The sequence below is a fragment of the Glycine max genome, chromosome 20, assembly GCF_000004515.6.
Source record: "Glycine max cultivar Williams 82 chromosome 20, Glycine_max_v4.0, whole genome shotgun sequence".
In the NCBI taxonomy this organism is placed as follows: domain Eukaryota; kingdom Viridiplantae; phylum Streptophyta; class Magnoliopsida; order Fabales; family Fabaceae; genus Glycine; species Glycine max.
In genome coordinates, this window is record NC_038256.2 from 4,457,490 (window position 1) to 4,481,032 (window position 23,543).

Genomic DNA, 23,543 nt, shown 5'->3' on the forward strand with positions numbered 1-23,543 from the left:
CTCTTGGTGAAATACAGTGTATTTCGCTGTTTCTCTTGACGAAATATGTGTAAAATAGACCCCCAACCAAAAATGTTTCAAAACGAACCCTTGTTGAAAATTAGTTTCTAAATAAAACCCATTGAGGTCAATTTGCTTAACAATGATTATCGAAATTCCCATATACATTTTCCTTTGTTGGGACTTCGCATGAAGTTCAGAAAGATGGGAGGGAGGGGGACTTGGGTTCCTGCCTGCCCCCCCCCCCCCCCCCCCCCCCCCGGTTCCGTATCTGAGCGCAATGATAAATCTTTTCTAACCATGTATATCAGGTCGATCTAATATCCAATGATAACTAAGACTTAAAGTAAATTTTAATAAAAATATTATAATGAGATAATTATATAATAGATTTTTTTATTAATATATGCATACTTTTTGTTAATATATGAGATATTTTTGTTTTATAATAACTAATAATAAATAATTTTTTTATGAGTAATTTTGTAGCATAGACAAGTGGTTGGCCTTCATTGTCTCGAAATGTTATTCCCAAGCCCGAGCCAACGTCATCTTTAGTTGCTTCCAGCATTGTTCCCTCGTGTTAGCTTCTGCAATGGCTATGTTATTTTGCAAACAAAGTCTGTTGTTAGCTTGAGCAAGTGCTAGTTGAACTGGAATCACTCTCTGCTGAAATACTAAAGTGTTTCGACACTTTCAGAAAGAATAGTAACAACATTTTACAATAGAAATAATAATAGTAACAATCCTGTAAAAAAAATAGTAACAATATTGAAGACGATAAAAATAATGCTTAATTGAATTTTTTATTTCTAATTTTTATTTTTTTTTGACAAATTTTATCTTTGATATATAAATTTGATGTATTTTTAACTTTTTAAAAAACTTGTAACTTTTATCTTCCCTATTTGAGCGTGACAACATAGAAGTTGGGAATAAAATTTGTCTAAAGATTAAAAAGTTGGGGATAAAATTCTCAAAAAAAATTAAAAAATTATGGGTAAAATTTGTCAAAAAGTAAAAAATTGAAGATAAAAAGTATAATTATTTTAGCATATCATGTCAGCTCTATGATAAGAGTGAAAATTGCTTGTGTTTTAAAAAGTTAAGGATAAAATGCATCAAATTAATTTTTTAAAGATAAAATTCGTTAAAAGGTAAAAATTTGGAGATAAAAAATATAATTAAGTCTAATAATAAAATAAAAAAATATAAATAATGTTAAATATGCTAATAAAATTTTGACTTTAATCCACTTTTGGTACCTGTGGTTTAATGATTGTTCAATTTTGATTACTCAAAAGATTTTATTGCACATTTCGTCTTTCATGTTTTCAAATTTTAGTAATTTTAGTTCATTGTTAGTATGTTGTCATTTTTTTTACAAAAATTGCTATCTTAAAAAGTTAGTGATGACCCGACATTTATATGTTAACAAGATATTTTAATACTTATGCTTTGATGACCCTAACAATGTGTTGATGTTGGACATTAGTGTTTTTCTATGTATCACTACTAAAAAAAAACTCTTTTAAGACCTAGATTTTACGACGATTATATAAAAATTAATTTTATATATGAAAGAGTGACAATTTTATAAATAGATACAATTTTTTAAAGACGATTTTCGTACCACCATCTTTGAAAACGCTCTATGACGTGGATTTCTTAAAAAATCGACTTCAAATACTAGATTTTAAAAATGATTTTGAAAAACACATCTTCATCGAAAGGGTTTTCTTAGCCTTTTAATTTCATTCACATTGTCTCTCTCTCACAGGCGCCCTCCCACTCCTTCCAAAACTTAACCTCCTTCAAATCCTCCATCTCTGCCAACCCCCTCCATGCCCTTCTTTCCCTCAGCCCCTACCTCCCCCGTGACCCCTTCAACGTCGCCACCCTCTGCCGTGCCACAATAGTTTGGTTCCGCGACGACCTATGTCTCCTCGACAACGAGCATCCGTAGAGGTACATAACAGAGAATGTCTCGGAACCCAAAAGGAATATCGTTGTTCTGTTCCTGTTGGTGGAGATTAACTCGAGAACCGCATTCACTTGCAACACCTTTTTCAAATTCAAAGAATGATTTACACGAAAGAGATGAAGGAGAGGTTAAGTGGACAGGACAACCGCTATGCATTTATGAACCTTATTTTGAAGGATTCTGGTCTTTTCCACATCAAAAATCTCTTTATCGAGGAATTGGCCTGGTAAGTTGTGTGTGCTTTGTATTTTCTGTAATATTTTTTGTTTTCTATTCAGAACTTATAATGAGTGGCTTCTGATTTCAATATGATGCAATGAATGTACTGGATGTTTGTGGTCCGATAAAGACCGAAGACTAGGGAGAAATGATGTTGATGCTCCTTCTTGTCCTCCACTGCTTAATAATAGTTACTATCAAGATTTACTTGGTGAATATGGAGCCTTTTTTGCAATTGCAAACAGGATTGAACGTTTACACAAAAATGCTTGGATTGGATTTCAGTCTTGGAGAGCAACAACAAGGAAGGTATATGATTGTCTTTCAACCTCATTTCCTTGGAGATCTGCATCTTTATATTCTTTTTCATCTGCGAGTATATTGGATTTGGTTTTAATAAATATTAATGTTATCCTTGTCAATCATTTTTGGTTTGAAGGATGTGGACTCGTGATGCTAATTTTATATTACCTTTTCCCTGTAACTTATTTATAGAGGTATTAATTGTGGGTATAATAAGGCATTTAAAGTTGGAGATTCTTTGTCTAATTAGAGGTTTTGAAATTGTGGATATCAATACTGCCTTACAACTCATGCTTAGAAAATCATTAGCTTATGGTGGTCTTGCACGTGGCCTTCATGAAGGTGCAAAAGGGATCGAGAAGCATGTTGTGCAACTATGTTCTAGCAGAAGACTGTGACCAACCTGACTATGTTAAATTGGCTAAGGCCCTTTGTGTAGAGCACAATGTTAGCCTACTGACAATTCTGGGTGCAAAGACCCTTGGAAAATGGGCTGGTGTAAGTGTCATTGGCAGTTGATTTCATTCCTTTGTGGAATTTCATTTACTTTTTTTTGGTCAATATTTAATATTGATTATGACTATTTTATATTTATGCATTCCAATGGATTAATTTATGCCATTGTTTTTGTGTTTTAATTTTGCTGGACTTTCTACCTGTAGTTGTGCAAGATTGATTCGGAAGGAAAAGCTAGGAAGGTTACTGGTTGCTTCTGCAGTTGTGCAGCATTGACAGCAAGCTTGCATCAGTTGAGGCTCGGGTTCTTCTTGCTCCATGGGTAATTGTCTTTAGTTAAATTGGTCAATCATTGTTAGCTTTTTAGCATTCTCCTAGTCCTGATGGTATATTTTGGCTCTTCTCTCTTCATAGTTGAAATATCACGAGACTGGAAGGAAGAAAGAATGCTTGCCACAAGTTGGTCAATGGAACATGATGAACAAGGTTACCTTTAGCTCTAAAAGATTATAGTTTCAGTATAATTTTTTTAAGAGAAAAAAAAAATGAAAACTACTTGTTCCCAACCAAATGTAATTCTTGTTATTTCAATGCAGAAAGTTATAAACGGAAGCACTGCAAGATATTGGGCATGTAATTCTAGTGTTGGGTTTTCAATAATAGGCATGAACTTATTTGTTATAGTCTTATAGACCTTCATTATTGGTATATTAGTATTTTCACTATTTTCTACTTTTTATTGTCAAAGTTCACACTATTTTACTAGATATTCCATAATGTGCGCCTACCCTTTGGTGTATACATTTTTTATTAGTTTTCTGAGTATGTTCACTTCTAGGAATATCTCTTATTCCTGACAATATATGGCTGCAATTTAAACGTGAAAGTTGGATAAGAAGGATTCATGTAATTGAAAGTTAAGATGACCCATGTAAATTGTTATGTAAAACTCTATTTTGTGCAATCAGAAAATTTAGTGAGTTTTGACGGTTTAATCTAAATTGCAAGATACAATTAGCCTTAGACCTGCATATGTCCATGGCTTTGATGCTTCACTATGTTAAAGGCCTTTCTTGATCTAATTTGTATACAGTTAGTTAAGAAGGCATTTTACTAAGTAATCTTTCTAGCATCTTGTCGGTTATGTTCTCTGCATGTCTGACTGTCTTGCTATTCATTTTGAGTCTTGAATCTTAAAGAATTTATATTTTTATTTCAGTGGACACAGTCTTGTGAGAACAATTGTTGGACCAGTCAACCAGATGATCCTTTGGGCTTTATAAATTGGTTTAGGCTCTAACAACCAGTGACTGCATCAATTGGGTAGCTTAGGAAATTACGCCAGTGACTTAGGACTGCATCAAATTACTAAAGCTGATTTGTAACATGTACATAGTGTTTGACTTAGGTTTTTTAGTTTCTTTTAAGAAAAGAAAAAAGTTGAGTTAAAACATATATATATATATATATATATATATATATATATATATATATAGAGAGAGAGAGAGAGAGAGAGAGAGAGAGAGAGAGAGAGAGAGAGAAAGAGAGAGAGAGGGATGATTTGAAGCGGTGGGAAATGAGTATTGCTCATGTTACTGGGACTTGCTTTACTCTATTCCTTATGAATTGATGCATTTAGTATCCAGTTGCTTGATTGGAAGCTGACTCTGTTTGTGGCAGCGACTCTGTTGCAATCCCTTTGGAAGAGTTTTGCCTAATCTTTTCCGCATAAACCAATATGTCTCTGGTAGTACAAAGACACGGGAGAGAAAACTACTCTTTTGAATGGTAAGAACTTTGTCTGTCTTGATCTAAGTAATGCATTTTTTTGTTTGATTTATAACTTATATTAGTCATTGATTCAGGCGGTGAATATTTGTACCAATATCATCACAAGAAAAAAAAATTCACAATTTAGTGAAAAAATGTTATTTTCTACAAGTATTGTATGTTTTATTATACAAATTTCTTATATTATTTTAACAACTATTTTGGTTTGAAGTTTGGATCTAATTGTCTTTTGTGGAGTATAATTATTATTTACTAAGAAATAACTAGAGTTGGTAGACTTTTTTAAATAAATAAAGAATTTCTACTTCTTTATTTCAATCATGAATACCCTCTGAATTTATTTGAATTAAAATCATAGCTAATATTTTTAACAACATTAAATAATTTAATTATTAGGAAAAGAAACTATGTAGTTATTATAAGGAAGATTGGTGCAACATGTATGGCCTCATAGGCCAGCCGGATTCACGTAATAACCAAAATAGCAGTCCAATAAGATTAAAATATATTTTCAATTCCACAACATATTTCAATGTTTAGTTTTAATCTCTACATATTGATATTTTTACTAAAAGTGTTATAGTTTTAGTCCTTCGTTAAGACTAAAAACACTGCTTTTTCATAAATATAAGAACTAGAAATCTATTTCTTCAAGAAAAAAATAATCTATTTGATGGACAAATAAATATTTTACCCATTAAAGTCTAATATGCTGCTTCTTTTAGTTTCTTTTATTGGTGTAGTTGTGGCTCGTGAATATGAAATTTTAGAACTAATAACATAAATCCAAATTTAATTGTTAGATTTTGTCACATTTATTTTTTGTAATGTACTTGCCAATTAATACAAAATTATTCTTATGATTATAAAGATAATTATTATAATAACAAATAAACTTATTACGTACAAAAAATTTATGATTATTATACATATCAAAAGGCTTGGTTGTTGCTGTTGCCTTTTTGTTGATGTGAGTTGGAAGTAATTACACGTGACATATTTTAATTAAAGGTAGTGAATGCTTAGGACACAGGTGAAGAAAGTAAAAAAACAAAAAAAGAAGGAATTTTTAACCTCCACACTTACAACTAACTTTTTTTTAAAAGTCATAATATATTTTGCAACAGGCAAATGTATACCCCTGTTGCTTTTAATCACCTAAAGCAATCCTATAAAAAGATTCAAAACAAAAGAAAACCACATTTGTGTATGTTGCACGATGCTATTTGTTCAAAACACAATCTCAAGGGTTAATACACCAATCTGAGAAAGCAACTCCCCCAAAACTCTCCCTTCTATACATCCACCAGTTCCAGGACACTAACTTAATCTGATAATTTGTATGTTCACATCAATTAGTGTTGTGAAGTGTGCAATTCAATTCCTAATTATCATAAAGATAATCTAATTTTCACTTTCAACATATTTTCTTATATGTTTTTGTAATTGCAGGAGTGCACCAATGTAAGATAATTCAGGTAGTTCATTTACAATTTCTTCACCACAGGTAGCACAAATTTATCATTGCCTGAATGAAACACAGTCCAACACTTGATGTGCTTCACATCATTAATATAATCAACAATTTCTCTTTTCAAGGTTTCTCCAAGTCATTCTCGAATCAACTATAAGGAAGGTGCCTTCTTTGATGGGATTGAAACCACATCATTGAATTATGTCAAAGAAGTCTTCTTTGGATACCATGTTTTGTTGAGTCAACATCTTTGATAGGATTGAAACCACCTATACTTTTTGTTCCCTTTCTCTGTCTCTCCATTTAAAAATTGTCACATTACTAAAGAATTTATCTCTTTTGAATAATAACATTCTCTAGGTTGTTAGTTTTCTCTACTAAGTTGTTATTTTTTGTTGGAAGGACTGTGAGGAGGACATAAAAAGGAGACAGGTGATTTGATTCCCTTTGTGTGAGGGGGTTTTCCTTGGTATTTTATATTTTCTTTGGAGGCTCATGTTTGCCATTTGATGATGATTACTTCATTGGCTGCCTAGTTAAATTTTGAGCTTCTGTCAAACTTTTTGAGTCCTTAGGACTTGGATATCTTATTTTCTTGATTCACTCCTTAAATTAAGATTTTTTTTATGCTCGCCACTCCATTGTTTTGAGTCATTTTACACTAATTGCTATATGTCATTGCAGATTTGATATTTTTATTTTGGTCATGGTCATGGAATTTATTAAAAAAGTTATAGGGGTATTTTTAAGTCATGATTCTTGATTTCTAATTTTTCTGAGCATATCCATCCTTAGGGTTTGTTTTCAGTTCATATTCAATTAAATCCCAAGTATATATATTACTTGTTTAATGTCATCTTGTAGATGTGAAGAGTATGGTATCAGTTGGTTTGACTACTATAGCCTCGTGTAGTTTTGTTATCATGAGTGCTTTGCAAGGAAAGAAAAATATGCACATTTTATGCATTGGGCACGGTGGAGGAAGAAGTTTACCACTGTTTTTGGCAAGTCGAATCCAAGGTGAAATTTGTTCTACTTCATGGTTTTTTTTCTTTCTAGTTTTAACTTTTAAGTGGTAGCTTAAAATATACAAATTAAAAGATTTTGCTTTTGAATGGAAAACAGAAAAGAAAACATCCATCATTTTTTATTTCTGACCTCATTAAACATTTAAGGAAATGCCTGCAAAATTTATCTGACCTCATTGTAATTTAATTTTAATTATTCTTGTTGAGTTCAGTTAAGTTAAACACATGGTTCAATTAGTATGATTGTTTCTTTTTCCCTATTTCCAATGATAGAGACCCTAGATATTTCCTTGATCTAGTTCCAAATCAAATGTGTTTGAAAGTTTTAGGGTCGAAGTTCTCTTAGGTTGAGCAATCACTAAGTGAGTCTTTTGCTTTCTTCAACTGGGTTCAGGCAACATCTATGGAAAATGGCCCTGCAAATCATGAGGCAATGGCACACACCTATAGCATTGCTTTATTATTTTCTCATTCTAAGGTGAGTTTGGTGCTTACCAAGTGCTGTCGTTGCTTATAGATTATGATTAGTAAAGACTACCAAAGTTACTTTGCTCATTTTGTTTAATGTTACTCATTTATAATTACAATTGTTTAAAGACAAATGATAACTAGTGTCTTTTAAAAAAAAAAAAAAGTAGAAAATTTTATTAGGAAAGGAATCATTTATTATATCAGAAACACAAAATGTTATTAGAACTTTTTATGTAACTAGAAACATTTAATAGGGTATTTCATGCTACCTAACTAGTTCCGTTAGGACACTTATTAACAAGACCCTTGCTTAAATTGGTAATCAATTTAGTGGCAGCAGTTAAAATTTTGACTGGAGTTTTCATCTTTTCAGAAACGAAGAAAAAACAATGCATATTACATTCCAACAACAACAAAGCCTTACATGTATTTTTAAAATTAATGTCAATCACTTTTAATTCAAGTAATATTGCATGATTGATTTTCCTTAAGTGAGACGTACATACAATTTTTTGTTTTATGAAATTCTCTTTTGTATTTTGTTATCAACGTATGCATGTAGTTCAATTGTAGTTAATTTTTTTTTATAAAAAAAAACACATTCTAAGACGGTTATCTGAAAAATCATCTTAGAATGCTTACTGATGAGAATCCTGAAACTGGCCAAATACAGGCTAAAGGCCCAAGTGGAGAAGGATAAAGCCCCCGAGTGGAGAAGGATGAAGGCCCAGAGGCAGAGACACTATCAAGACTATTAATTGTTGCTGAAGGCCCAAACTATCAAGGTAATCCTTGTGACGTCTACCCTGACTTATCTTCCTTCACCGGAAGTGGCGTCTACCCTGACTTATCTTCCTTCACTGGAAGTGGCGTCATCCAAATCTCTGTAGCCTGTATCAAGCGATCTGCTCCTAGTCAGGATCACATCATCTGGCATCAGAGCTTCAACTCTTGATACAGGTTTTATCCTATCCTATTATTTTTCTTTGTAATTTGTCCAGGTTCGTGTTTTGTCCTTGTTCTGTTATTTGCATTTTTGTTTACATCTTGTTTCCTTCTTGTTTGCATCTTGTGTTCTGTTATTTGCGTTCTTGTTCTTGTCACGCTCTTGTTCTTGTTTCTTGTGTCTTTCACACTTTGTGTCAAAAAAAAAAGTTGCAGAAATTTTGAAAAAAAAATTAGGTGTTTGATCTTTGAACACGAAATTGAGACATTTAGAGGTGTTTTTTTTTTGGAAATAAAATCGTGGATCAAATCCCCTTATCTAGATTCTCCTCTGAATTCTGAGCGTTTTGATATATAGTGAGCCTCAAATAGACAACTGTAACAAAAGTTATGAGCATTTGAAGTTTACTTGTCATATCTGTTATCTTATCTGTTTATTTTATTTGTTATCATATCTGTTATTCAAATTAAATCTAATTTGTTATCCAAATCTGATCTGTTATCCAAATCAAATCAAATCAAATCCAATCTGCTATCCAAATCAAATCCAATCTGTTATCCAAATCAAGTCTAACTGTTAACCAAAATCAAATATGATTTGTTATCCAAATTAAATCTGCTACATAGTCTGTGATAATTAAACTATATGTCCTGTTATATACCTTGTGTGTCTAATTTGATTCATCCAGGAACTTAAGAGGGAGTGAGTGGTAAAAGGCAAGAGTGAAAACATCACACAAAAGTCTATATTGAGAACATCAAACACGAGTGAACTACCATCAAAGAGAGAAACACGTGAGTAGAGTGTGGTGAGGTCCTGAATTTTTTTTTTAATTTACTGCAAAATTCTTTGTTCCTTAATCATGGCAAGAGCTGGTGACAATGGTGGTGTATATCATCAAATGCACAGATCTCAGCGCTTATTTTTGGACGCGATGACTACATAAATGCAACGTTTGTTGAACCGTAACAAAGAAGAGCTCTACAGACGAATAGTCAAATCTTCCTTGTTTAGTCTTAAACCTCTATCCCCTAGAGAAGTGTGTGATGACCAAATCAGAATGAGAGAAAAGAGAGAACAAGAGAAAGAAAATAGTGAGGCACCACAAAGGAATATGAAAAAGAAGAGTGATACACCCGAGGAAAAGAGTGATACACATAAGAAAGAGAGTGATACACATGAGAGAAAATTTAATTATTTTGCAGAGGCGAGTGAAGTGAGAAAAGTGTTACCTGCTCATGAACCACTCAATCTACAGTATTGCAAAGACAGTAAAATTTCTACTGATAATTCTAATGAGTTCACTATTTCTATTTCTCCTAGTGTTCAACCCTTATTGCAGGAATTTAAAAATATCTTTCCTAAGGAGATTCCTCATGGACTGCCACCTTCAAGAGGCATAGAACATCAAGTTGATCTCCTCCCCGGAGCTTCATTACCTAGCAGGCCAACTTACAAAAGCAATCCCCAAGAGACTCAACGTAAGGATGCACATGCCAAAGTTGAGTATGTAAAAAGATTATATGACCAAGTGAATGTTCAAATTGCAAAGAAGAATGAAAACTATACCAAGCAAGCCAACAAGAAAAGGAAGGAAGTGGTACTTGAACTCGGTGATGATCTTGGACATTTGAGGGCAAATGTTTTTCAAGAATGAGGGAATGATGAAAATCCTGAAACTGGTCAAATACAGGCTAAAGGCCCAAGTGGAGAAGGACGAAGGCCCAAGTGAAGAAGGATAAAGCCCCCGAGTGGAGAAGGATGAAGGCCCAGAGGCAGAGACACTATCAAGATTATTAATTGCTGCTGAAGGCCCAAACTAATTTAAAGGCCCAAGTTAAATATGTTTTTAGTTATAATTTTTATTTATTGTAATTTTGGCCCAAACTGTTTAGAAGGCCCATGTCTATTTTTATCTTTTTGTTCAGATACACTATAAGTATTGGTTTTTATTTTCAATAAAGAAAACTTTTGGCATTTTCATAAAATTGGGTGAGAGTTTCTCTCTGGGTTCCATGTTGAACCAATTATCAGACTTATCAAGGTAATCCTTGTGGCGACTACCCTGACTTATCTTCCTTCACTGGAAGTGGCGTCTACCCTGACTTATTTTCCTTCACTGGAAGTGGCGTCATCCAAAAACTCTACAGCCTGTATCAAGCGATCTGCCCCGTAAGGTTCACCACTTACATTCTAACATTCTAAGACGTTTTTTTTTGGAAAAACCGTCTTAAAATCCTTAAAATATATTTTTATTTTTAAGAAATATATTCTAAGACGATTCTCTGAAAAACCGTTTTAGAATGTCTACCCTTCTAAGACGATTTTTAAGTAAGAACCGTCTTAGAAATGTATCATTCTAAGACGATTTTTAGATAATAATCGTCTTAAAAGGATATTTTTTTCTAATATGATTTTTTATGAAACCGTCGTAGAAAGTAAAGACTTTCTATAACGTTGGCTATGATGATAATTAATAATCGACATTAAATGTGTATTTTAATTGACGTAAAAAATGTTTTATCCAATAGTGTATGTACAATGTTAGTGACACATCAACATATATGTTGATCTATCACATCAATTGTTATGATAGCATGTCAATGTCTTGTTAATATTAACATTTTATGTCAACAATTTATATTAAAAAAAGTTGACAATACACCAATGGTACACTAAAATATTTAAAGTTTAAAAATATAAGGAACCAAATATGCAATAAAAATTTTCAAGAGATTAAAATTGGAGAATCACAAAATGATAGGGACCAAAAGTGATTTAAACCTAAAATTTATAAATAAAACAATTGAGATGTAATCTAACCCTATAATGAAAGCAAAAACAAATGTTTAAATAACAAAAATAAAGATTCAACAAACTTTTAGTTTTTTTTATTAATTAACTAAAAAATTTATTTGATTGTTCAATAAATAATTTTTTTAGTACTTATATAATAGTTTCTAGCATTTTTTAAAACACTAGTTGAAATAATATTTTTTAAGACACTAACTTCTAGTTTTTTATATTTTATTCATTTTTTTATCCTTAATATATTTATTAAATTTCTTGATCACCCTTTTTAAATAAATTGTGATTTTATTATTTTTTATAATTTTACACTTTTAGTTACTTCAAGAGTTATTTTCATTAAACACTTATAATTTAATAAGTTAATTTTTTAATTTTTAACTAGCAACTTCCAATTAACTTTTTAGTTAGTTTTATCCGGCATACCTATAACATATATTGATAACTAAGAAATGTAATATGAGTTGAGAAATTTCTAAATAATGGATTCTTAAATTATTGACACTTGAACGAATAATGCCTAGTGAAATAATAATCATAATACTAATAGTAAGATTAATAATATTAAGTTAAGAAAAACAATAATAACAAATAATAATGATAAAAAAAACGTTTCTGATTAATTTAAGCAAACAAAGTAAAGAGATTTGAGTTTCTTCACATTCTCCCCTCCACTATCAAGATCCTTTTAGTGAAATACTTTTTTTATATATACAGATTTGAGGAAAATACCTAATTGATATTGATTCTAATAAAAAAAAGTGTAATATATTTACCCAGCACAAAAATAAACCTTGAATATAATGTATAAATTTAATTAAATTAATATAAAACTAATCATTACATATTCCTCAACTTTTTATTATTATTTCTTTTTTCTCTAAAACCTTTAATCCTAAATCCTAAACTACATATATTATTCCTTTTCTCTCCAACACAACCATATATATCTTAAACAAAATACACTATCTAGACACTCTCCACACGAACACATTTTTGTTTTTTTATTTAGAAAGACTTTATGAAAAAGTCTAAAGTGTGTTTAGATGGAGGAATTTAAAATTCTGAGAAATTTTAAATTCTAAGAATTTCAAATACTTCAATTGAAATTCTTTTATTTTCAAAATTTTGTATTTGGATAAAAAAAGTTAAAATTATGAGGGTGAAAAAAAATGAATGAAAAAAAAAAGAAAAGATATATGATTGGTGTGTTAGTTATACGTGTTCCTTTACGCTCGGACCCGATTGATGTTCCACAATCTCATACGGTGTTTCTTGAAGAAGACTGTAAGAAAAGAATTTCAATTTCTCACCTTTTAGAAGGAAATTGAAATTCCAGATTTTTAGTTGTTTAAAATTCTGTTTTAAAATTCCAAAATTTTAAATTCTTAAAAAAAAAAACATCCAAACAATGAATTCTAAATCACAGAAATTCAAATTCTCTGATAAATTACTTTTCTTTGTTAAAATTCTTTAACCAAACATACTTTAAATGCATATGTATATTTTTATCATATTACACCCTTGAGAAGGGATGAAGAATTTTAAATATAATTAAATCCCAAAGTCAGCATTAATCACATAGTCGACTCAAAAAGCCTACATTTGGAAAATATAGTGAGGTCCCACTGCAAAACTAAAAATCCATGGTTGAAAAAAAAATATTGTCATTTGTGTTAATTGCAAACAAAGGTAAAGATTAAGAGTTTATAGGGCTGAGGAGCAGTTTATTATTAGGAACTCTTAATCATTTAAGGACCAGAATATTTATTTTTAAAAGTTGAATCAAATCAAATTAAAACTACATGTATACTTATTTTTGTTTTACTGCTGGAACTAAATATACTTATAAAAATAACTAAATAATAACATATTTTAGGTTTTAAAAAACGTCATACTGCATTGAGATAAAATCTGAATAAAAACAAGAAAGGAGAATATTCCTTGGAAAAGTGGATGCTGACTCCAATTACTCGCCGGCATCAATGCATCACATTTTGATATTGTTTTATGATATTATTTCCATTTTCTACAAGATAGTGTCCAAAGTCATAGCCCACACCTTTCAGAAAGGAAAGGACGATCGTCACTCATAAGTGTGGCTGCTGATAGCCATCTCTTGTTGATTGATCCTTCGCTACTCACACAAATCAAGAAATTCAAGATGACATTGTGTTGAAATGGTCAACAAGTCCATGGCAAATCACATCATTGTTTATCCACATATGTGTGAAAATGGATCACGACCCACGAATATTTTAATTTGAAAAAATATAGCTATGGTGTATACTTGGATTACTTTATTGCAAAATTAAAGATAGTTGTATTTTAATCATATTTTGAGAGAATTTATTTAAGAGAAGTGATCATGTTTTTAACAATCATCTTGTGCCCACATGTATTAAGTTGATGAAATTAGAGAAAATTAAATTTTGCCTTAATTTCATTCAACTTGACCCGATTAAGTTTATAATTAATTATTGTAGCTATTAATTAAAACTTTCATTTTAAAATCTATAGAATTTTTTTTATTTACATTGAATGTCGATAAATTATAAATTTTCAATATAAATTATTTTAAACTATTCAATATTAACATTTTTAAGACTCTAGGTTAGATGGATAATTTTTCAACTTGAATTGTACTAGGTCCGTTAATACTTAACTATGTTTTATCACATTGATCCAACTTGGAGGTTGTAACAAGCTAATTTAAATGTTGCAGTACCAGTACTTTGCAAAATCTTATGCATTACATATGTATCAATAAATATATACATGAAATGGGAAAAAATACGGTTAAAAATATTTTAAAACATTTTACTACTAAAAAAAACAAATATAAATATTTGAAATTTTAATTATAAAAACATTTAAAATATTTTAATTAATGGAATATTATTTCAATAATAATTATAAATATTTCATTATACTTAGTATTGATGGAAGAAAATTGAAAGTTAATCGAAATCATTAAAGAAACTCAAAATATTTTTATTAAGATAAATAATTAAAAATAAAAAACATTGATTTGATTTGGTACAAAAATTAATTTATTAATGCATTCCAAGGATATTCTAAATTTGGGAAAAATTTAAAAATATTATTATTTTAATATAAACCACAATTATCCTTATAAAAATCTCACCGGGAAAATGAAAATAGTCGTTGCATTAGTTTTTACAGAATGAAAATAGAATGGTTAGATGAAGATCAAACATTCTTATAATTTTATATCATTATATTTTAAAATATGTATTTAGTAGGGGTGGGTAAGGAGGTCAGTCCATCCCGCGTAAATCCGCACTGGTAGTGGATTGGGTCATCCCATCCAGCATTCTTACACGAAATTAAAATATTGGTCCGCCCTTAGCCCACGGACCCCGCGGACCAAATGGATTAGTCTGCGGGCTTATTTATTTTAAAAAATAAATTCAATTTTAAAATAAATATATTTTTTCTCTTAAAAAAATAGTCAATTACACTCAATCTATCTTTAGTAATAAAAGAATGTCCACTAGTTCGACGTGTCACGTTCTAGATTATTTCGGCTTATTTTATTATTCCCGCTTGCACGTGCATCAGCTTCATTTGTGTGCTTCTTTGTTCCAGTTTTTCGCGCGTATTGTTGGAGTTTCATTTTGAAATCAATAGCGCAGGCTATGGCGACGCTAGGTTGCAGACCTGGGAGGTCACGTCGCCGAGCCTCAGTTGCATCTACCTACGTTGAGCTTCCTCATCTACTTCATTCCTTCATTTTTCGGTTTATTTCAAATTTCAATTTCAAAACTCACAGCTTTCTTCTCACTAGCTTACAAACCTACGAGGTGACCTGAGCCAACTATCTTCATTATGCACTTCATAGCAAAAATCCCAACTAAATATCAATTGTTGTGTTTCGGTTTCAAACTTTGTGCCTAACTTCCCATTAGTTTTCTTTCAATCTCATCTCTCGGTTCCAGTTGGATGCTCGACAACCTAAACAGGATCCTGCATTTTGATTATCCATTGTACAAAGATTGTTCAACTGTGTTTATTCAACAAGCTAATGCCAATTGGTAAAGGTCATGTTCTGTTTTGAAGATAGATTAATGTTGTTTTATGTATTATAAAGAGCCTTAGTTGTTAGTTTCTATGTGTTTCTTATATTACCACGATTCTATTTGCATTAACATTTGCTCTATTGTGCATTTTCATTTTATGTTGCAGGAAGCTTTTGCAAGTGTCACATTAACAACCTCATCCTGCTTCATAAGTGTGTTTCACTATGTATATGGACTCATTTAGACTAATGGATATTTAATGACTTTTTGACAATCATGTTTTGGATATTTTAAATTTTTGCAGTTGGTGTTGAAAGTTTAATGACAACTGGTATGGATTTAAGGCAATTCCTTTAATTTGTGGTGCTTCTATTAATAATAGTTGGCACGTGTAGTGGTCCTGTTTGGAATAACTGTAATTTGTGTATTTGTGTAACATTTTTTCGTAGGTTGAACTCCATAGTTGAAATAGATGACCAAAAGGAAACTTGGAAGATTGTTGTTTGAGTGATAAACATGAGGGCTATACAAAGATCGCCTAAGTCTATTGTTGAGCTAATTTTAGTTGACAAGAAGACCAGGTTAACTGATTTTTACTGACTATATTGTATGCATTGGTTGTTCATAGTTGTTTATAGCAAATCCTTTTAAAACTATCACTTCACATGTTGATTGTACAGGGTGATAAAATTCTAGCTCAAATGAAGAATGTTGATGTTCAACTCAACAATGTAATTTTTGATGTTGGTCACACTTATGTTATTTAGAACTTTGAAGTAAAAATAATAGTGGTCATTATAAAACAAGTCATGGCTTTAAAATTAATTTTGTGAATGCAACCAAAGTCACACCTCATGAAATACCTAAAATGATGTATAACTTCACAATGTTTGATGACATTGTAAGTGGCTCAACTAACACTGACTTTTTAATAGGTAAATTTTTTGGATATGTGATTATTGAACAACTTTACATATTAGTGTCGTTATTCTCTTTAATGTTGGAATTTCTTTGAAGATGTTATTGGTGAGGTTGTTGAGATTGAGCAGTAGAATCTGCATGGCAAGCCAAAGAAAGTTGTATTTATAATGAAAGATGGATGGTATTCATTATTATTTACAAAAATAGAAACCTGGGTCAATTTTAAATGTTAGCTGCATGAATAATTCATCTTTAATGTGACACGGTGGAAGTATCACAAGTTGTCCTTTGTGGGAGTCATTGGCTTTGGAGTTTAAGGATTGTTTTGATAGGCATGTTTATGGTCCTATGGTGTTGTTGCTCAGTCTGGCTAAAATCAAAGAAGCAAGAGGTTATTATTTCATTGTAAATGCATTTTTCTAAATATACATTTCATTTTGAACTAATATAAACTTTTTAGTTTTCTATAGGCATTTATCCTATAGCAATCCATAATTCAATGTATGGTTCTCAAATTTTTGTGAAAACTGACATGAAAGAAATTCTAGAATTCAAGGATCGGTTGGCCACTTCATTCATGATACTTCCATCTATGTTGTGACTTAGTTATGAATATTTTAAATTTATTTATCAATACATATGTTTACTTATTTCATAATTGATCCGACACAGCTAACAACGATTATGTGTACCCAAATAGGCAATCAAATTTTGGGATCTTCAGTGTATTCTCTTGTAGATCACTTTCTGCATAATGCCCATGTGAAATGCTTTGATGAACTTAGCCAATTGAAAAAGGTTAGAGATAATATTTGATACATTCGTTGGGTTTGAAATATTGTAATTCATTTTTATAATGAATTCATTTTTGTTATAGGAGTGTATGTATGTCATTGTGGCTACTATAAGCAAGCTATTGGTAGCCAATGGGTGGATTTATGATGGGTGTCCCAAATGTAACAAAAAAGCTTATGGAGAGGGTTCGTCGTTTGTTTGTGTTGGGTGTGGTAATAAGAGTGCAAGTATAGTTGCAAAGTAAGTTGCATGTTGTGACATGTTCAAATAACAACTTTCAGCGAATGAATTTCGTTATTTATGTGTGTAGTTGTTGATTCACCAATTTGTGCCATAGGTTTCATGTGGATGTCAGAGTTGGTCAACCTCATGATTCTGCTATTTTTACACTATGGGATTGTGAATGTTATGCTCTGATAAAGGAGATTGCAACAGAGATTAAGCTGAAAATGTTGATGAGGTAAAGAATATTGATACTGTGTCTATGTATTCATTTTGCATGGATAATATTGTAGTGGTATGTTAAAAATTAATGACTCTATATATCTAATTACATAGGATGGAGTATTTGATGCAAGAGATATACTGAAAGAACTTGATCGTGTTTATCGAAAAAGATTAGCATTTAGATTTAAGGTTGCCCCTGACAATACACGTCATTCCGTGTCTCAATTATTTGAAGATGATGCTTTAATCGAGTTTGTTCTTCCAAAGCTTCTAGCCTTACAACATTAGGTAAGGTTTTTTTAGTTGTTGTCTTGTTTAATTTTCACTCTGTTAATTACTAACTGCCTTGGTTTTTATCTTATTAAGGATGAAGCTTCGCCTTCTATATTGATGATGCATGAGATTAATGATGTTGGCGATAGTGTAAGTTATTTGTTGTTTCCATTCATTGGAGTTTTTTAAAAGTGTCATGCATTTGTAGGCTTTATAGAATAATTTTGCCAATGTTGATCAACTACTTATTTTATTATGTACTATTGAAATGGTCAATGACTAATTGAATATATATATCATATGTTGTAGCAATGTTTATAAGCCAGTGCTGAGTCTGTCCAACGCTACTGGGATCCATCATCGGCTAAGCGCATTTTGCCACAGTCTCATAGTCAACTGCATGGAATACCATTCGAAGATTTATCGTCCATACAACTATCCTCAACTAGGCTAGACAAAAAGCATATCAAGATTGAATGATCACCATGAATCACTATTGAAATTGCAGACCTTCCTTATTTTTTTGTTGATTTGAATTAATGTAATCAATTATATGGTTATTTTGAGCACATTATCACACGTATTATGGTAAAATGTGTAAAACATGGACAAAACATTTGTGGATTGTAATATTAATTTAATGTAGTGGCCAATATTTATGTTATATTTTGTGGTTTTGTAATTTTGTAATTTGAGTTATTATATAATTATTTACTAGAGTGTTTAATACGTTGAAAATATAAATCAAGCTTGAAGCTTTTTTTGTTATTTGGTCCATATAGTTAAAAAGACAATGACAAATAAATTGGTAAGTGTTTGGTGATTTTAGAAACATTAATATAATTTAACCAGACTTAATATATATCAATTTGTAATTGATAAGTTAAAATGAGATCACTTGATTAGCCAATATTTAGGATAAACATTTTTCCTTACTTCAACTACACAGTCATATTAATAGTGATAGACGTGATGGATTAAAGCATATTTGCAGTCAAAGCTATTGACTTGTGCACTACATAGTTGTAGACAAAGATCTTTTAACTCTGAGATAAGTAGATTGCAACAATCACTATTAGTAGAGGCTACTAACTTTTGTGCTTATGAAATGATAGGTTAAAACTCTCGGGATTACAAACATTGTGAAGTAACAAATTGCATTGCAAAAAGCAGACAACAAAGGTGCGTTGGTGTGATTGTCAACAATCTGATTTTACATGTTGATTCCAATGAAGGCTATTACTCCTTCTATTACTTGTTGGGCTATGAAGGCTCAAGTCAGTAAGCTATGGAAAACAATTGACCACGTTAATGGAAATGCAATTAGGAGGTTCAAAATGATTTTGTTTGATAGCTGGGTATGAATTTTTTGTGTGTATAGGTTATTTGTGTCTTAATTAATATAAGACAAAATTGTCTTTCTACCTTACACCAAGTTTTATTTTTATATGGAATAAAGGTGAACAAATTGAAACATCTATAAGAGAAGATATTTGGAATCTGCTGAGTTTAAATATGGAAGAAGGAAAGCTCTATATTTTGCAAAATGTTACTGTACTAAAAAATGGTGTTGAATTTCGCTTAGCAAATCATGAATATAAGCTTGAAATAACAAGATTCTCTGTTGTTACATCAATGGTATCTGAATCATTGAATGAATTCTGTTGCCTGAGACCAATTCCATTAGGAGCCTTTACTGAAGCTTTTCAAATTCTTGCATATTGCATAGATATAGTAGTTGTCTTATTGTAATAGGATTTAGACATAATGTTATGAGCAAGTTGGTGATTTGATTTGTTTAATATTGTATGTGATGAAGACATAGCTGGGTGGATTTCAGCAATATCGTTGGTGGAAAACTTTGTGAAAAATGACACTACTATTCAAAGGATATTTGCCCAAGTTACTGATGGAGAGTTTGATTCACTTTTTTTGAAGTTACATTTTGTATAATACCCAGTGTCTGATAGTCAATTGTATGTATTATTGTGTAGGAATACTATTGAGTGTGTTTTCTGTGATGAATATGTCAAAGTTATAATAGAGTTAGTAAGAGATAGTAATGTTCCTGCTCCTTTTTTGGCAATTCAACATGGTAGACTGCAAGGATGTGGTGCATTGACTCATGATAGGCATTAATATTAATTTTGAGAGTCGTTGTAGGTTGATGATGCAACTACATTTGTAAGTTTCGATTAACTAAATGCATGTCAATGAAACAGGTGAAATGTATGTTGAAACTGTGGCCTACGTCAGCAACACATTATTGAATCCAAGCTTACCAACCATGCCTAATCCTGGAATAAGGTTTCCATTGATTTATTGTGTGGATACTGCAGTTGTGATTTTGGCCTAATGCGTATTTTGTTTGTCAACTCTTTTATGCTTTCAGTGAACATTAATGTTACACGTGTTATAGCATAGTCAGGCCTGACAAAGTATATGTGATTAATCTTGGACCAATTGCAAAAGACGTGTATTTAACATTCCTGATTCTTAAGCCCACAAAAGGATTGCAAATTTGCATTTATTTGGATCAGTTGGTATTTTTACTCCTTGATATACAACCATTTAGTTGGATTATGAAATACATGTAATATGGTCTTCACTAATATCTACATATGGTGCTATTCAATCTGAAGGATAATTTGTGTGTACTTTGGGCCAAAATTGTTGGATTCATGGATAATAAACCTTGGTGGGAGTTAGAAAATGACCAACGATTGGTCGAATATGATGACACCATACATTACCAGACTGAACTCAATGTTCCACTTATTCCCAGGTAAACATATTTAATTGATACATTCTATTTTGCATCCATGTTGAACCTGTGAACACTGACACATTAATAAGTTACAGGTACTCATTAATAGCTCAAGTTTATGATGAATATGAAACTACGTGGTTAAAATTACCAAATTCTGATGTAACAAAGTTGCTCAATGAGGAATGCCATAATCTTATTTTGACAATTAAGGTAGTTACAAATTTCTCATGGGCTTGTGATGGTTTTAATAGTATAACCAATGTTGCCTAAAGTTGCTTTGCTGACTTATTCATGCAGGATCCTAATTCTAGAGTGTATCTAGCACAGGTAATGTCGCTTATCGGCAAACATCTTCTATTTTTAATAGAAAGAGAAAGTGCTGAAGGTAGATGTCTTGGAGGTGTTGTTAACTATCCTAATGCATATATGGTACATCAAATATGTCATGACAAGCAAGTGCTAAGGATGTTTCATTCCAAGGAGTTCTTAACTGTGGCACAGGAGGTATGTGAAATATTGAATGTTATTATATTGTAATGGTTAGTAAAGTGTTTTTTTACTGATAATTAAATCATTTCATATTGTCAGTTAGGTGCAAAGACAATTGCACAGAGATCATCAATTGAAAATACTAAGATGATCATTACGCAACCTACTCCACCTGTAGTGTTAATTGAATGGATTAAAAAGCAAAAGGAGGACCTCAGGTGTCAAGGTTTTGGCGGAAGCAGGAATGACGTATCCCAGGCTACATAAATTTGGAATGATGAATCAACATCTTTTTAAGTATTGCAAATTGGTTCATGATTGTAACATATAACCGTTGTCATCAAATTTGATGTTTAGAGCATTGCATTTTGGGATATTATTTTGTTTTTTGTTCTCCTTTAATGCAAGCCAATGTTCATAAACAATATAAGAAGGAAATTTGAAATACATGGCAATTTCTTATGTCCAAAATATGATCATTGTCAATTGTATGGCCATTTTTAACTAAATTTTTTCTAAAATAGAAACAAAAATCACATTTTAGTTTTTGTATGAAGTTTAGTGTTAGTAGCAGTAAACTGTTATATTATCGTTTACAAATCAACAAAAATATAATGGAAGAGGTGTTAGGCTTCCTAGGATCCTATTATCAAAAGCAATTTTTAACTAAAGCTGTTATAAAATATAAAAAAATGACATTTTAACCACGCAGCAGGTTTATTGTTAGTAGCAATTAAATTTTATAATATGGTTTACCAATGACAAAGGATTAGAAAGCCAATTCATTCTAAACTTAATGCACTTAAAGCAATGACAGCAAAGCAGTTCAGTGCCCAAGAAATATCACCGAAGAGGTGTTAGTTGTCATGGGAACTTATTATCAAAAGCAAATAGAGGTTTACTTTGCATGTGTGGTGCTAGCCTATTACCAATTGGATGGGATAGCTCTATAAATTTATAGCATGTTAGCCTATTTTATCAGCAATAAGAAAGTAGAGTCAGTATGTGGTAAGTGTTGGTTAAAAGATGGCTATAAGTCTACTAAGTCTACCATTTACTATAAAACTGGTGTGACCAACGAAAGTTGTCAAACAAGTGTACTAAGTTCCAATAAGTCATTTTTTGTCTTCTAATCATGATACCATGTAAAACCGTGATTAAAAGCACTAGATTATCGATGTGGTAGACTTGGTATATGATTTTTCAAGGCTAAAACCTTATGCAAGAACTGTTTCATAGGTGGTAGGTGAATTATGGTTGATGTAATAGTATGGTTCCCATCCACACAACCATATATGTTCAAACAAATAACATGAATCTTCAAAGGCTCGTTAAGAAATTTGGTTAGTGATATTCTGCTAAGATATCTTCAGTTCTTAATTATACCAAGTAACAGTTTCTGGTAATGAACCATGGAAGAAGTGGGATCTAACAAAACAATTTCTGCAAAATCTGCAAGATTAAAAAGAAAAGTGATATTGCAAGGAAGGTGTTTAAGAAGAAGTCAACCTGACAATGCAAAGAAGACACACATATTCAATGAAAATATCAGTTTTGCATCTATATACTAACATTTTCAAGTTGTATTGCTGTTAAAAGGTGTATTGCTACATATGTTGTGACGATTGAGATTCTATTTGAATGTCACAGGAATTGTTAATGCACCTAGAACAAGTGGCAGCCAAAGAAGCTTTCAAATGGCATTAGCAGATGTCACTAATACTAAGCCAAATAGCCATCACCTTCAAACCAGCAGAGGAAAACTATGAATAACATGTGTAGGCTTTGTAATAATTTGTATAATGACTTTAAAGCTGCATCTTCAACTTCTATTGGACTACTAGATAGTGAAATGCACGATCATTCCTTTGTACATGAACACACAAATGATCCACTTCAGCAAACATATGAAGGCTCTTTAGATGACAGTACTAAAATGCAGGTGACAATAATTTGAAATAGTATATCAAACGAATTTGATGTCAAGTAATAATTATAGTTGTGTTACTGTTGGTTGTAATGCGGAAAATGCTGACAATTTTGTAGATGATGAGAATGACCTATCTAATGGTGTTCATGAATCTGCTCATGACATTAGCACATGTTTTAGTCTCACAATGCAGAGGTTTTAGCTTCAACAATATGTTGTTAATGTCAAACTAAATAATATTTATTTTGTAGGATATGTTGATCTAGGAGATCCTTCTGAAACATGTGCATATTGCCAAGCTGCTATGTGGTATGAAGAAAGAACAAGAAAAAATAGAAATCACGCTAATGCCAAATATAGTATTTGTTGCATCATGGGAAGGGTACAACTTCCTT

The 23,543-nt window shown here is 31.4% G+C and overlaps 1 protein-coding gene across 11 annotated transcripts; it reads left to right on the forward strand.

Moving 5' to 3' along the window:
- The first annotated feature begins 1,727 nt into the window (after positions 1-1,727).
- LOC100800815 (uncharacterized) lies at positions 1,728-8,449 on the forward strand. Of its 11 annotated transcripts, none has more exons than XR_420138.4 (9): positions 1,728-2,210; positions 2,334-2,512; positions 2,805-3,004; positions 3,169-3,284; positions 3,377-3,448; positions 4,182-4,750; positions 6,206-7,247; positions 7,650-7,733; positions 8,400-8,449. XR_420138.4 is itself a non-coding variant. In XM_041013147.1 (5 exons), the coding sequence occupies exons 1-5, from the start codon at positions 2,083-2,085 to the stop codon at positions 3,378-3,380; spliced, it is 501 nt and encodes a 166-aa protein (XP_040869081.1). In that variant the 5' UTR covers positions 1,728-2,082; the 3' UTR covers positions 3,381-3,687. The 11 variants fall into 11 exon arrangements, 1 of the variants encoding a protein (XP_040869081.1); XR_001387096.3 differs by having other exon boundaries at positions 2,816-3,004; XR_420137.4 differs by having other exon boundaries at positions 2,849-3,004.
- The last annotated feature ends 15,094 nt before the right edge of the window (positions 8,450-23,543 follow it).

Coding starts and splice junctions, on each gene's coding strand:
- LOC100800815 (XM_041013147.1), top strand. CDS start 2,083: ATGATTTACACGAAAGAGATGAAGGAGAGGTTAAGTGGACAGGACAAC. Junction 2,211..2,448: donor TTTATCGAGGAATTGGCCTG/GTAAGTTGTGTG, acceptor AATTGCAAACAG/GATTGAACGTTTACACAAAA. Junction 3,005..3,168: donor CCCTTGGAAAATGGGCTGGT/GTAAGTGTCATT, acceptor TTCTACCTGTAG/TTGTGCAAGATTGATTCGGA.